Genomic DNA, 14,574 nt, shown 5'->3' with positions numbered 1-14,574 from the left:
GTCTAATCATCATGGCGATCGATAGGTCCTCTTGCATGCTCCGGGAACGACAGGCAGTCCCATAGAGGACCGAACATATTTTGAATTAGCACGCTACACAGTGACCTCCATAGATCAACGATCTTTCACTGACAAAGACCACTCCCACTCAGACTCTCAGTCGGATAGAATACCCTCGGTAGCCCGCTTGCCATCGCAACAGGGACGTTGCCGCTCTCGTCGACCGTGACGCTCGTGCAGGTGTAGACTTCTGTTAGCTCCTGGCCCGCATTGTAGTCAGTGCCTGATAGCGACAGCGTGTACGAACTCCCCGATTCACCAAGATTGGATAACACGGTGACCACCTGGGTGCCATTGCTTCCTTTACGCATGGCAATGGTGGTGTCGTCTTGATAAATTGGGTAATTCTATTCTGATCGTCAGTTTTCTATGTTTATTTGATTATAATGGGAAAGATATCAAAGAGAGCTGCTCTGGAAGTAGGCCCGCAATACTAATGCCACCCACCTTGTAAGTGACATAGCCATCGTCGGCGTTTATCGCATGATTGCGAATGGCATTCGAAACCGCAATGAAAGTGTAAAGTTCACTGCTTGTGTCATATCCCGAAAGCCAGGTAGCTTCGCGGTTGGCAGGGTCGCTTCCACCACTGTAGTGCTGTTCTTGACCCGCATAGATAATCGGGATACCATCTGACAAGATCGTAAATGCAATTGCGTTCTTCGCGAGGGCGTAATCGGATGTATAACTAGATGTCGCAGTTAGGGATGGTCAATATAACGATGCATTCCTCAGAGGGACCTTACCTGGCGAATCTGGGGTTATCATGGTTCTCAACAAATGTGCCCAGAAGAGTTGAATCGGCACACTCGGACTTGACGGTGTTGATCATGTTATAGAGGTCGCTAATACTACCGCTGGTGGACTCGAAGGCTCCAAGGAGAGGATAATATCTACCTCAGCGCATCAGAATGTCGCCTATAGAAAACAAAGCTCCTCTTCACTCACATTGGATAGTTCAATAGTCCGTCCAAATAGTTCTGGTAAGGACACGTATATGATGGGTCACCATCGAACACTTCCCCAACCGCGTAAACACCTGCGGCATCATTATAGCCAGGCCAGAAGTCCTGTTGGACATGCTTCACAGTATCGATCCTGATACCGTCGGCTGCAGAAAAAGAATATTCAGTATACTCCGATTGCCAGCAGAAGAGTCCAATCAACTTTACCAGAGTAGTTAGACACCAGAGAACCAATCCAACTATACCACAGATCTTGCACGTCTGACCTGGTTGTGTTCAAGTCTGGTAGGGAAACTGTGGTGTCGCCCAGCCAACAGTCTTCAACGTCAGTTTGGTTGTTGTAGTTGGAAATTTCGCAGTATGGATGAAAGTATTCCTGGTTGTTGAAAGGTTCAAAAATGCTATAGTCTACGGAATCTCCTGAACCGGCGTATCCCTATTATGTGTTCGTTGGTCAATTGGTCAATTGTTAATGTTGATGGTTGTTGGTCTCCTCACCATGTGATTAGCAACTACGTCGATCATGAGATACATGCCCCGATCATGTAGGGCTGTCGCGAGGGCTTTCAGATCATCGGCCGTGCCATAGTTGGAATTGACTGAGTAGCTGTAAGTTATTAATTGACTGTGTCAACCGAGCTGCTCAAGGGTTATGAAGAGACGTACACCTTCTGCTGCCAATATCCATGGTATGCAGTTCCATCTCCAGTATCGCCTTGCAATTGTTCTGTGACGGGTGTAATCCAGATGGCAGTGAAACCCATGCCTTGAATATAATCAAGCTGATGATATTAGAATCTCCCTCTAATAACGTGACGGCTTTACTTACCTGGTTTATTATGCCCTGCCATGATCCGCCGCAGTATTCCTATTTTAGTTGTTATATAAGAACCCAGTGAACTTTCCAACAAGGTAGAACATACTCTTGCGCTAGTGTCGCAGGAAGCAGTCGTTGAATTATCCGTCCTTGCGAACCTATCAGTCAAGAGAAAATATATAGACCGACTTCTCCATTCGGCAGGTGTTGCTGCGATGCAGAGTCCAACTAAGGAGGCGATAAGGGCCAAGAAAGACTGGCGATACATTTTGACGCCCTTGAGAACGTCAAATGAAGAAGGTATAAAAATGATATCTCGTGTACGAATTGGCGATATTCTGTCCTCCCCGTCTTCATGAGATTTTATAGTCTCGCCTGCTTTCACAATTAGTAACCATCTCAATTCTTCTTGAAACAAAGCGGAATAGACTCGACCAGGGTCATGCACCTTATGGAAATAGTTCTAGAAGACGGAAACTCATCATCCCACCGATCCGAGATTCCAGTAGTAAACTCCACGCTCGCGAGGATCAGCAAGACCGCGCTTTGGAAGCCGGAACCGCAGCCATATCCAAATCAGGAAGGAACTTTACAGGTTCCTCATGAGACGGGATAGAAACTGAAAATTCGCGCATCCTACTCAGCAACTAGGACAGTGTAGCAGTCTGTAAAGACATGGGGATATTCATGCATCGGAGAATAATCGAGATATGGGTAGTCTGCCTGTCTTCTAGACCCTGCAAACACGCTAATGTATCCGACAGGGGGCGGATAAACACCGGAAGCAATTCGGTGGAATGTTCCTACAATAACACCGTTTCAATAAAACGACAGAACCTGTTAGCTGCTCGATCTTGTTGATACTAGTACATGTTATTTGGTGCTTTGTGGAATTCTCCGCGCCGAGGCGTGCCTTTTAGCTCCACTCCTGCTGTAACATAAGATATTAAGGGTCGTTTAAGCTGCAAGTGATCTATAACAAGATGTGGTCAGATCATGCCCCTTTTCTAAATTAGTTTCTGGCCAAGAAGAGACTGGAAATGCAGGCAACTTACCTACTGCATGTGAAGCCACAAGCCACCAATCTCATCTCTGGCCTCGATCGCTCGCGACCTGCATTATACCACGAGGTCAGGTTGAGAGTGCGGGGTATGAGTTGTCAGGTACATCCAAACAACGCTCTATAAAGCGACGATCAGCGATCAACATGGAGAGACCTTCAAGGATCGTTCCGCTATCTGTCGGGCATAACAAGTCGCTATCGTTTAGATCGCAGCTATGTTAAAATATCTTGCGCAGATACTGTCCGCCGTTTCGGTCATCCAGGGAACAACTGCGGTGGTACCGCCGCGGGCCCCGGTTACCCCGAGAGCTACAGGTTCTCTGGATTCATGGCTCGCGACAGAAAGTCCATATGCATTGCAAGGTGTCCTGACCAACATTGGACCAGACGGGGCCGATGCATCTGGAGCGAGTTCTGGTATTGTCATCGCGAGTCCAAGCAAATCGAATCCCGATTGTAAGTGATCGGTTTAACCATTCACGAAATACTTACCCGCAGCTAACGAAGACCATAGACTTCTATACTTGGACTCGTGATGCGGCATTGACTCTGAAGTGTCTGGTTGACACCTTCATCGCTGGCAACACTGATCTGCAATCCACCATCCAGAACTACATCAGTGCGCAAGCGTACCTGCAGACAGTGTCTAACCCCTCTGGCGACCTATCTACCGGTGGGCTCGGGGAACCAAAGTTCAATGTTGACGAGACTGCGTTCACCGGCTCCTGGGGTCGTCCCCAGAGAGACGGGCCCGCATTGAGAGCAACGGCGATGATTGCATATGCAAAGTGGCTTATTGTAAATACGATCCTCGTTGCTGGTTATTAGGTCGAAGTATTAACAGCTATATCCTAGGCAAACGGCGAGACCTCACTTGCTGACTCGATCATATGGCCCATTGTTCAGAATGATCTGTCTTACGTGACCCAATACTGGAACTCCACCGGATACGGTATGACCCTATCTTAGTTACTTTCCAGAGACAGACGGACTGACATCTCCACAAAGATCTCTGGGAAGAAATCTCTGGCTCATCATTCTTTACCACGGCTGTCCAGCACCGCGCATTAGTCGAAGGTAATTCCCTGGCTGAACAGCTTGGCCACACCTGCTCCAATTGTATCTCGCAGGCGCCACAGGTCCTTTGTTTCCTACAGTCGTACTGGACGGGATCCTATGTCCTTGCCAACTTCGGCAGTAGCAGGTCCGGCAAAGATGCGAACTCTCTCCTAGGAAGCATCCATACCTTCGACCCAGATGCTGGCTGCGACGATTCCACTTTCCAACCGTGCTCTGCGCGTGCGCTGGCCAATCACAAAGTAGTCACGGATTCGTTCCGGTCCGTGTACTCGATCAATTCGGGCATCGCGCAAGGTCAGGCTGTAGCGGTTGGAAGGTATCCGGAAGATACGTACCAGGGTGGAAACCCGTGGTACCTGTGTACCTTTGCAGCTGCTGAACTACTCTACGATGCCCTGTATCAATGGAATCGCGCAGGCGAGTTGACAATCACGGACGTGAGTCTGGCGTTCTTCCAAGATGTTTACTCAGACGCCGCGGTCGGGACGTATCAGTCCTCCTCTACGACGTACAGTGATATTGTAGCCGCCGTGAGAACATATGCGGACGGCTATATGGATATAGCGGTAAGTCTGCTTCTCGAACCCGCTAGCAACATACATATACCCGTTCTAGATACTGATTAGCATCATAGCAAAAATACACCCCATCGTCTGGAGCCCTTGCGGAACAATTCTCCCGCTCTGACGGAACGCCCCTCTCAGCAGACGACCTGACCTGGTCATACGCCGCCCTCCTAACAGCCGCCGCCCGACGAAACGCAACTGTGCCAGCCTCCTGGGGCGAGACATCAGCCAGCAGCGTCCCGTCAGTCTGTTCAGCCACCTCCGCAACAGGACCCTACAGCACAGCAACCAACACCAATTGGGGCGGCAGTACCACTGCAACGACAACAGGTTCATGCACTACCACGCCCACCGCCGTGGCGGTGACATTCGACGTTCTCGCGACAACTAACTACGGTGAGAACGTCTACGTAGTCGGCTCCGTGTCCGCGCTCGGATCATGGGACACGGATTCGGCTGTCGCATTGAGCGCGGACGAGTACACAAGTAGTAATCCGCTGTGGTACGGAACTGTCACTTTGCCTGCTGGTGAGTCTATTGAATATAAGTATATCAAAAAGGAGACAGATGGTAGCATCGTGTGGGAGAGCGACCCGAATCGAGACCACGATGTTCCTCAGAAGTGCGGGACTACTACGGCAGAAGTGGATGATACGTGGAGATAACATATTTAAAATCTTGGCTTGCTTCCAAGAGAAAGCATGGGAAATATACGAGCCAGATATAAGCGGGATATTGATCAAGATAGGCAGTATGTTGATGTCGATATGCATCGAGTATATATTTTGATCTCCATATATAACAAGCATCTAAATACCTGTGCTAGCAATGACAAACATTTCATTTGAATAAGGTCATGAGCCTAGCTCAAGAATCTCGGATATATCCCAACTAGATTTTCCCATCATATAAATCAGATGAATAACATGCCAGCGGAGATTATCATTATGAAATTGCAAACCATCTCTTCTTCCTTACCACTTGAGCACCCACTTATCAGCCCAGGCGCCAGTCTTGGTGAAATCCTGCAGTCCTCCCACGAATAGAGTCTTCGAGGTAGAGTTATATGCCACAGAAGCCCGCGGCACAGCAGCACCATTGAAAGTCACAGACGAAGGCGCAGTCGGAACTCCCAAAACAGTCACGTTCGCGAGGGGATTCTTTTCCACCCACGAGCCGCGCGGAGATGCGACGAGGTTCGAATTAGAAGCAACGAAGTCGACATTGAGAGTTGCGTTAGGAGTGATGCTTTCTCCATCATCGATATATAATTGTCCGGAGGCAGTGCCATTTGCACTCAGAGCAGTCAATAGGGCCCAGGGTGTCTTTCGCGCGTCTCGTGTGGTTAGAGCGGGTTCTTGCATGGGGAGGATGCTTCCGCCACGCACAAAGACGGGGATATGGCCTAGAGGAGCGGAGATGGTGGTGTTGACGCCGGGCTTTGCATCAAATACGCTCTGGGTGTACCAGTCGTACCAGACCTCGCCATTGGCGACACCGGGGAAGACACCCTTGACGTAGTCTACCTGTGGTTCGAGGACGGGGACGACCATCAGAGAGGGCCCAAGCAGGAACTGGGTGTCGACTGCGGCGAGGGATGGGTCGTTGGGGAACTCCCAAGAGACGGCACGCATAACGGTTGATCCGGTGGTGTGTGCGAGGTAGAATAGGGTGTAGATGTAAGGGAGCAGCGCGTAGCGGATCTTCATGGCGGCCTTGGAAGCATCAATGACGGAAGCCCACACGTATGGCTCTTGAGAAATTGCTGACAGGACGTTGTGGTTACGGTAGAAAGGGAAGAAGGCAGAGAGCTGCATCCAGCGGTTGCACAGCTCTTCGTCGGAATTCCCATTGAAACCACACGTATCGACTCCAAACATGGGAATGCCGAAGAGCGAGAAGGACAGGGCCTGTGGGATAGAGAAGAACATGTACGCCCATAACGAGGTGTTGTCTCCGCCCCAGTGGCCAGCCCATTTACCACTGCCGGCGAATGTCGATCGACCAATGATGAAAGGTCGCTTGTCTTCCCAAACCTTCAGCAGGCCGTGATAGGTAGCGTTGAGGATCTGATAACCCCAGAGGTTGTGCACGTCATACTCTGAGACCCCGTCAATGTGGGTAGCATTGGGGGATACGGCATGAACAGCCAGGTCATGTCCAGGTTGGACATTGTTGATGACGTACGGAGGGTGGTTCACATCACGTACGCCAGGTGTGGGTGTTGTTCGAAGATAGCTTGTAGTCGTCGATGCGCTTGCGCTAGCTGTGGCCGCAGCCTGACTGACCGAAGCGGCAGACGCAGAGGCTGCCTCAGTAGAATTGGTGACGTTGAAGGATTCGGGATAATCGTATATGACAGCTCCTGGTTCTCCGGGGAGTAGGAACGAAGGATGAACAGGATTGAGAGTCAGATTTCCAGTACCGCAACTGCCAACACAGAACGAGGAGACTTCGCTCATATCGATCCAGATGCCATCGAATGCCACTTTCTGGTGCCATGTTGCGATCTCATTTGACCAGAACTCATGAGCCTTGGGATTGTGCCAGTCTGGGAACACGGTATAACCAGGCCAGACGGCTCCAATGTATAGGCTTCCGTCAGGATTTGTCATCCACACGCCGTCAGCTTCTCCGCGTGTGTAGACGTCATATCTGCGACATTTGTGAGTTTTTATAAGGCTACATCCGGGGATATTATGGGGCACTTACGCATCAGAGGCATTCTCGGGGTTGGGGATATAGATTGCCGAATCGACAATGGGAACCCAGTGCTGGCCGTTCTCGTGTAGTTGTCCAAGGAATTCCGCGCCCTCGCTATACGAAAAGCGGACCGCGTCATTCTCGAAGTCACGATACGCATTCATATAATCGATATCTGACCTGGAATGAGAGAACTATGTTAGTGACAAGTCTTGCAATGAGAACGTCTGGTTCAGCTTACCATATGGTCTCCAGAGGGATCTGGAACTTTGCGAACGAGGAGACCACATCGGCCATTACGGACCAGTTCTGGTACCCCCATCGGCACTGATGATAACCGAAAGTATAATACTGCTGCATTGTTGGCAGACCAACCGTGCTTGTCTGATAGCTCCTGGTGACATCAGCCTGTGTCGGACCCGAATAGAAGTACAAGTCGATGCTGCCACCCAATGTTCGCCAGGTGATCCCTTCGGGACGCAACAGAACTTCCTGGCCATGTGCATTTCTCAGAAAAACACCGTGGGAGAAAGAAGTGTATTCCTTTGATTGATCTGTTTCGTTGGTGGTGAGCAAAGTATATGTTCCCTGCTTAGAATCCACTTCATAGTATCGAGTGTCCAGATAGAAAGGATGAGTTCCGTATATGTTCCTGTAGCAAACTGTCAACTAAATCCTACCGAAGAAGATGACAGTGGAGACTGCAGAGGAAAACCTACGCGTCAATGGGGTCTGCAGCGTCAGCCGCATAGGTGGTCGCTGTGAAATTGTTCCCCAGTCGCAACCCGTGAATCCTCTCGCCGAGGCCATAGAGATTGTAATTTTCAGGTAGTGCACTGACAAACTCGATGAACTGATTTTCGTATACCAGCACTGTACCCTCTGTATTGAAAAGTACATCTTTATTTGCCTTGCGGATGACCTTGAAGTTGAAGGAAGGCTCATTCGACCACGAGACCAACAGGTCGCTCTGTGAAATGGAAGCAGTTCCATCAACCGTAGGCTTGTAGACCAAATCATCAGACAGGATATACCAAGATTCGTTGGAAGCATCGACATGTGCTGGGCCAATGTTGATGTTCAGGCGGTCGCTTGCTTGGTATTGCACCGTCAGGTTCAGAGAGTTAACGTCTGTCCCATAGACATTGCAAGCTTTTCCAGCGAGGTTCAATGTAGCAGTGAATCCAAATTCGTTGTTTTGGACGTTCGACGCCACATAGCCTGGGCAGACCGTTTGCGCATTGACCGATTGGGGATCATTGATGTTGGCTACCAACTGAGCACCCTCGTCGGCGGACGCTGGCACGGTGAATACTGGTCCCCATGACGCCGTGGATGAAGTTGGAGCTGGTGAGATCGCCGCTCCCAGCGTCAGAGGCAGCCAGGCGCTGGCCAGCATATAATGCGTGAAACCGCCCATGTCGTCGATCAATGCCGGTGTCAGACGCTGTCTAGTCCGTCACTGTACATTATACAAGCTGGCAACGAATTCTTCACCGGAAATCCACGTACCTTATATGCTATAACCTTTCAGAGCCAAGAATGGATCGGGAGTCCCCGAACCGCAAAGCTCAAGATGTTCTGTACTACTACTGTAGCCTCATTGTATAAACCCCGGAGAGATCCCCCGCTTTTCTCCCCGAAGCTAGCAAAGGTAATGATACACGATACATGTTAATTATTACATTAGCTCCGTTGAGTTTCTACCGACCTTCCAGATCCAGTTTAACTATTAATTCTTGCGGGGTCCGCCCGCGCACTGCGGAGAAGCTGGAGCTCTGATTTAGGCAGAACCGCGTCTCGAAGATGACTTGTATTCTGTTTGTCTTCGCTTCTTTCTGATCTGTTATCCTGGTCAATTTCGGCTTTCGGGGCTTTTGCGTCTCGGAGCGACGGCAGCTTCATGCTAATACGCAGGTACCGTAGTATGACAGGACACGGACAGAAGATCAGGTACGCAAAGAGATGTCCTATCCGCTGAGTCGCGCGTGGAATCTGAGGCCGTGCCCTCTCTTCCCAAATTATCCGGTGCGAGTTTGTTTCAAAATTCAGAGTGACTTGTTCGTACTCGTCCATGATGCTGTGGCTGTCATTCTTAGTTGTGCACAATGATTGGCTATATCCCCGACAATTGCCCGATGCTTGCGGGGACGGCAATGTCGATCTTCTGATATGCTTTTCACCATCAAACGCCGTCAAAGCCTGCCGGCCACAAGTTTCATTTTATTGTCTGTTCGGCCCGGCTTGGTTAGTAGTAAACTATAGGCACAGACAAATTCGGATCCCACTCGGAGGCATCTTCACTGCACACTGTACGGAGATAAGTACGGTCCGTGTCGGCTCATAAGTCGAGCGATGATGGAATGTTCTGGATAATGTCCCCGTTAGTCCTCGACTCCTCATAGACTTGAAAGAATGTACCGTAGCCATTGCGTACCAATGTGGTGTCGCCGGTTGACATGAGTATCCCGGATTGACAGCCATACCATAGAATCTTTCGGGTGCAGCTGCCTTCTAGCCTACTCATTCTGATGCCCCATTGAGAGGACCTATATCGCAAAGAGCGTCTTTGCACCTTTACACTGGACTCGTCCAGTATTCATACACATTGACTGGGTGGGATGCTCACTCTCTTTGGACGTTGGGAACCATCAGCTGCCATATTCCTTGCATCGCAAGGATGAGACCCCGCGCTGCACGTGAACACAAAAAGTAGAAACCAACTGCATGTCAACGATCTTAGCAATGCCTCTTAATTATTGGTCGATCTCGAAACGACGAACCTACATTGATCGCCTGGAACTCTTCTGGAAGGGAGATCATCTAGCTATGCATAGATACAGCATACATCAATAATCGAAGCTGTTATAGCGTTCTATCCACCAATACCAACACAAACCCCGCAGAGACAGCCCGGTCACCAAGACCCAGGTCATCCTTCTAGATTATTCTGGGTGCGGGATTTTGTGCTCCTTGTCCGTTTTCCAAGGTATCCTTCTAGAAGCAATGTCACCCTCCCGGAGCAGACGTCAGATTCAGTCAAACTTCTCTGTTGGCGAGTGAAAATCGCTCATGAAGGTGAAAACTATGCAGGGGCGCCCCAATTGAAATCTATGTCTATTGGTTCTGATTTCTTCAGGCAGAAAATTGTTCTCAGGGTCCATTAACTTCATGTCAAGGCATACCTATCTCTATTAGAAGAAATTTTTGTATGGGATTTTAATTTTGACACGGTCTCAAATTCGTTATGTCGAGGTATTCGTTATACGCAGGTTCGTTATATCCAGGTTTTACTGTAGTAAAGGTATTATTGTCCTCTGTGACCCCACAAATAATCTCCCTATTCATCCGTGTGCAAAAAGGGGCGCATATCGGTGAACAGCATCCTCAGCTGATAGACTGGGCCCTAGGACCCAATCTGCTGGACGCTCTTTAACCGAGGTATCAGAATTTGCATCTTTTGTTAATCGACGAGTTTGGCGAGTGTAGTTGTCCTCCCTAACTTCTTTTTTGCGTTCCTTTCTTGGCGATGATTCGTTGTCCTCATTTCTGTGGTTGTGGTCCTTTTCACTGCTCTCTGTCTTTTCCAAACCCTTGGTATTGCTTCCTGTCATAGGCTTGATTTCATCAAGGAAGTACAAATCTCGGAGTTGTTCTAGGCACTGCCGATCCCTGGCGCTAATTGTCTTTATTCGAGGACTTCCCAGTACAGTAGTAAAACCTGGATATAACGAATCATTTTAGCCAGGTAGTGTAATTCGTTGTATAGAGGATTCGTTGTATAAAAAGTAGATCTGTATTAGTAATATTAGTATGGGCAGTGAAGTTCTCGAAGAAATTTCCCTAATGGGAAATTTTCGAAGAGGTAATCACTGACTGATAAGGTAAATTTGTACCTTTGTATAACGAATTAGTTAAGTTAGTTAACACCTTGTCTCTGTCAGCCATGATGTCTGCTTAGCCAATACCAGGATATGCTGCATGTAGGAAGCAGGTTGACATACCTCAACAAAACATAGGCCAGAATACTTCTCTCAGATCCTTCCTTGACTTGGGTTGTCGTTTCTTGCTGGTTGATACTTAGTCAAGCCGTCAAGGGATAAACTTTCACGTGATTTAATTCGGCAGGCAGCAGCTTGCTGAACGAAGTTCGAGGAAGAGCTTGTTCAAGTTGAGGCAAAGTTGGCGCGTGTTGAACGATCGCGTCAGGTAGTAGTAGTAGTCATATACCTTGACGATACGGTATGCTTCTGCCCCAATCGCCGGACCACCGCCTGTTGAACGTACCGATCCGATATGGGTAACATCGAATAGGTGGACGTTACGGCATCAGCGCTGCAGGTTGCGCTGTTGACGTAAAACGAGCAAATGAGCACATGATGGGAGTCGCGTTCGTTGCAGAAGGCCTGGACGAGCACCTCTCGCTCAAAATGATCGAGTTCCGAGTGAAAGACATGCCGCAAAGGTGTAAGGACTTAGCCCAATTCGACTTCGTTTAAGGTCATAAAGTCAGCTAGTATACCTAATTCACTAAGTAGTTCTAGTTCCAACATGTGATAGAAACAGAACTAAGCGGGTCATCGTCCGTAGTAAGCAACCTGGAACGGCGTGAAGCAAAAATTGACGCAAAAAAATAATCGAGCACGTCCCCGGATTATAGCCGATGAATTAAGAGGATAGGACGATCAGGGATCTTCGATCTTAGTGCACTCGACAGACTGTCAACCCCAGATGTCTTTACTATCCTCCTTCCAGACGTCGAAAGTCTTCACCGGACGCCAAAACGGCCATCAACCCCGCGCTACCCCAGGTCTTCTCCCGATTTCTGCATCGAACAGGCACGCCATATTCCATCCCGGGCCTTGCACGGACATTCGCACAGTGAGCCCTGGTCTGGTCTGTTACCGGGCAAAGGAGCATCATATAATATACAAAGTCGAACCGAAGATATAAACATCCCTCTCAGGAGTTGTTTACTTACTCCCCACCTAATTGTTTCTTGTTAAATACTTCATTAGCCGCGGACCATAATGGAATCACCAGCATCAACACCCAAGCCGCAGAAACAAGCCTGCGACAACTGTCGTCGGCGAAAGATCAAATGCAACCGCGCCAATCCCTGCGACAAATGCCAGAGACTACTCCTTTCATGTACCTACGCTCATATTCTCCAGCGGAAGGGCCCGAAGTTCCGCAGGCTCTCTCTGTTGGCGCCACTCCACTCCACAGATCGTCGAAGCCCGACATACTGCTCTCATCCACACAATGAAGACTCTACAGAATCGTCAACACGGTCCGGAGAACAAGACCAGGTTCCACCAGATCTGTACCGGCGCAATTATTCATCCTCTGAATCCACATCCTCTCTGAAGACATTGAACCTCCAATATGACTCTGATAGTAGCGCCCTGTTGCGTCCGCACGCGAGACGCCTCTCATCACTGGTTCTACTCGCCCATGCGAACGTGTTCCTGAAGTACTTATTCCCCATCATGCCGGTCGTGCATCGGGAGCAGTTGCTATCAGACAGTGCAGAACCGCTCAAACTGTCTCCGCAGAGATATGCCTTCATGGCATCCCTATGCGCGGCGACGCATATCCAACTGAATCTCGATGGAGATGGGTCGTCCATGACAGACCCCTCAGGAACAGACTCCAGCAGCACTCACGGTTCATCATCTCCGCATGGGGAGGCTCTCCTGACCGAAGCAGTAAGGGCAAGAGCAGAATTAGATCTGCTAAGCAACGTCAACATCGAAAGCATATTAACATCATTCTTCTTGTTCGCCGCCTATGGAAACTTAGACAAAGAAGACCATGCATGGTTCTACCTCAGCCAGAGCATCTCCATGGCACATACCCTAGGCTTACATCGGGAATCAACATATTCCACCATGGACATAGTTGATGCAGAAGAGAGCAGACGAGTCTTCTGGCTACTCTTCATAACAGAAAGGTAATACATAACATAATCACTCCTCCCAATTTCACCCCCAATTTCACCCTTGATTCCTAACTTCCATCCAGAGCATACGCCCTCCAACGCGCCAAACCCGTAATGCTACGAAACTCGATCGAAAAACCCAAAGTTCTCTACGCAGACGACCCCATCCTCACATACGGCTTCCTCAACCTCATCAACATCTTCGAAACCCTCACAGTCAATCTCTACGACTGGGTCTCCACCGGCTGCGATAGCAGATACTCCGAACTACCGCCCACGCGCACCATCCAATCCAACCTCTCCAACCAGATCACGCTAGACGGCGTGCTTGAGATTCAACAAGTCGATATCCTCATCACGCAGCAATGGCTGCAAGCTAAAATGTGGGCTCTTTCTTTCCTGGCTCATCATCGTCATCGTCATCGTCACCGTCACTCTTCTTCTTCTTCTTCGCAACAATCCATAATACCTATCTCTACTACTACCAGAGGGCCGGTTCTTCCTTTCCATCTTCCCATTTTGGTAGGAAAAGCCGTGATGGACGTGATAGGTTCAGTATCGCAGGGCGCGCTCGATGCGCATGGAATAGGGATGGTAAGACCCCCCCCTCCCCTTTCCTTTCCTTCCCTCCCTCCCTTCAAAACCATCCCCTAACTAACCCCCTCCATTGGAACACACAGGAACAAAAACTCTTCGACCTAGGCACCTCCATCGCAGACGTAGCATGCTCATTACGCTTCGCAGCCACACAACGCCTCGCATTAACAATCATCGACCCCCGCGAACTTCTCTGGGGTATGCTCAACGCATTATCCAAAAGCAGGGGCTCGCAATCATATCTCTTTCCAGAACTCCTGGAACGCTCAAGGAGTATATTAGGTCTTGATACGCCTAGTAATACTATACAGGACGTGGAGTCAGATCTGTTGTTTTGGGTTGATAATGCTGATAGTGGCACTGACGCGAACATTGACAATAACATTGACATTGACATTAACATTAACAATCATGATGATATGTCTGATGATACTGAGAATTATTGTGAGGTTGAAAATGGAAACTATACGCTGGGTATGGCTTCAGCGTTGGTTATTTGAATCAATTACATTGGGTCCGTCCTGATATCCATCCCTTTTTTTGGGTCGAGGAGTTCGAGCGGTTTATTTGAATTATTTTTTCTTTCCATTTGATTATGGGCTGTATATATATATATACTTTCTTTGTTTCGTGGATATTTAACCCCATCATCATGACGCGCATGTTTGCGCCATGGATGTATGTACATACATACATAAACAGTACTTGCAGTCAGTATGATCTCTAACGGTGATGACTACATGACTACATGAATACATAAATTATTGAATTATTAAACT

The 14,574-nt window shown here is 48.8% G+C and overlaps 4 protein-coding genes across 4 annotated transcripts; 2 read left to right on the top strand and 2 right to left on the bottom strand.

The window, feature by feature from the left end:
* Positions 1–125: 125 nt before the first annotated feature.
* Positions 126–2,110, bottom strand: C8Q69DRAFT_407339 (putative alpha-amylase; the record flags this gene model as incomplete). The annotated part of the gene is made up of 9 exons (XM_028628151.1): positions 126–407; positions 508–748; positions 807–953; positions 1,009–1,171; positions 1,233–1,461; positions 1,524–1,632; positions 1,692–1,807; positions 1,855–1,893; positions 1,949–2,110. The coding sequence occupies 9 exons, from the start codon at positions 2,108–2,110 to the stop codon at positions 126–128; spliced, it is 1,488 nt and encodes a 495-aa protein (XP_028482305.1).
* A 1,010-nt stretch (positions 2,111–3,120) lies between these two features.
* On the top strand, positions 3,121–5,216 carry C8Q69DRAFT_488305 (glucoamylase; the record flags this gene model as incomplete). The annotated part of the gene is made up of 5 exons (XM_028632043.1): positions 3,121–3,361; positions 3,420–3,703; positions 3,761–3,857; positions 3,914–4,551; positions 4,620–5,216. 5 exons carry the CDS (start codon positions 3,121–3,123, stop codon positions 5,214–5,216), a joined length of 1,857 nt encoding a protein of 618 aa, XP_028482304.1.
* A 309-nt stretch (positions 5,217–5,525) lies between these two features.
* Positions 5,526–8,674, bottom strand: C8Q69DRAFT_509781 (glycosyl hydrolases family 31-domain-containing protein; the record flags this gene model as incomplete). The annotated part of the gene is made up of 4 exons (XM_028633129.1): positions 5,526–7,206; positions 7,264–7,434; positions 7,496–7,906; positions 7,974–8,674. 4 exons carry the CDS (start codon positions 8,672–8,674, stop codon positions 5,526–5,528), a joined length of 2,964 nt encoding a protein of 987 aa, XP_028482303.1.
* Positions 8,675–12,284: 3,610 nt separating this feature from the next.
* Positions 12,285–14,295, top strand: C8Q69DRAFT_509780 (fungal-specific transcription factor domain-containing protein; the record flags this gene model as incomplete). Its single annotated transcript, XM_028633128.1, has 3 exons — positions 12,285–13,210; positions 13,282–13,792; positions 13,879–14,295. The coding sequence occupies 3 exons, from the start codon at positions 12,285–12,287 to the stop codon at positions 14,293–14,295; spliced, it is 1,854 nt and encodes a 617-aa protein (XP_028482302.1).
* Positions 14,296–14,574: the final 279 nt, after the last annotated feature.

The sequence above is a fragment of the Paecilomyces variotii genome (assembly GCF_004022145.1).
Source record: "Paecilomyces variotii strain CBS 101075 chromosome Unknown C8Q69scaffold_12, whole genome shotgun sequence".
Lineage (NCBI taxonomy): Eukaryota > Fungi > Ascomycota > Eurotiomycetes > Eurotiales > Thermoascaceae > Paecilomyces > Paecilomyces variotii.
This window is presented reverse-complemented; position numbering and strand designations above follow the sequence as displayed.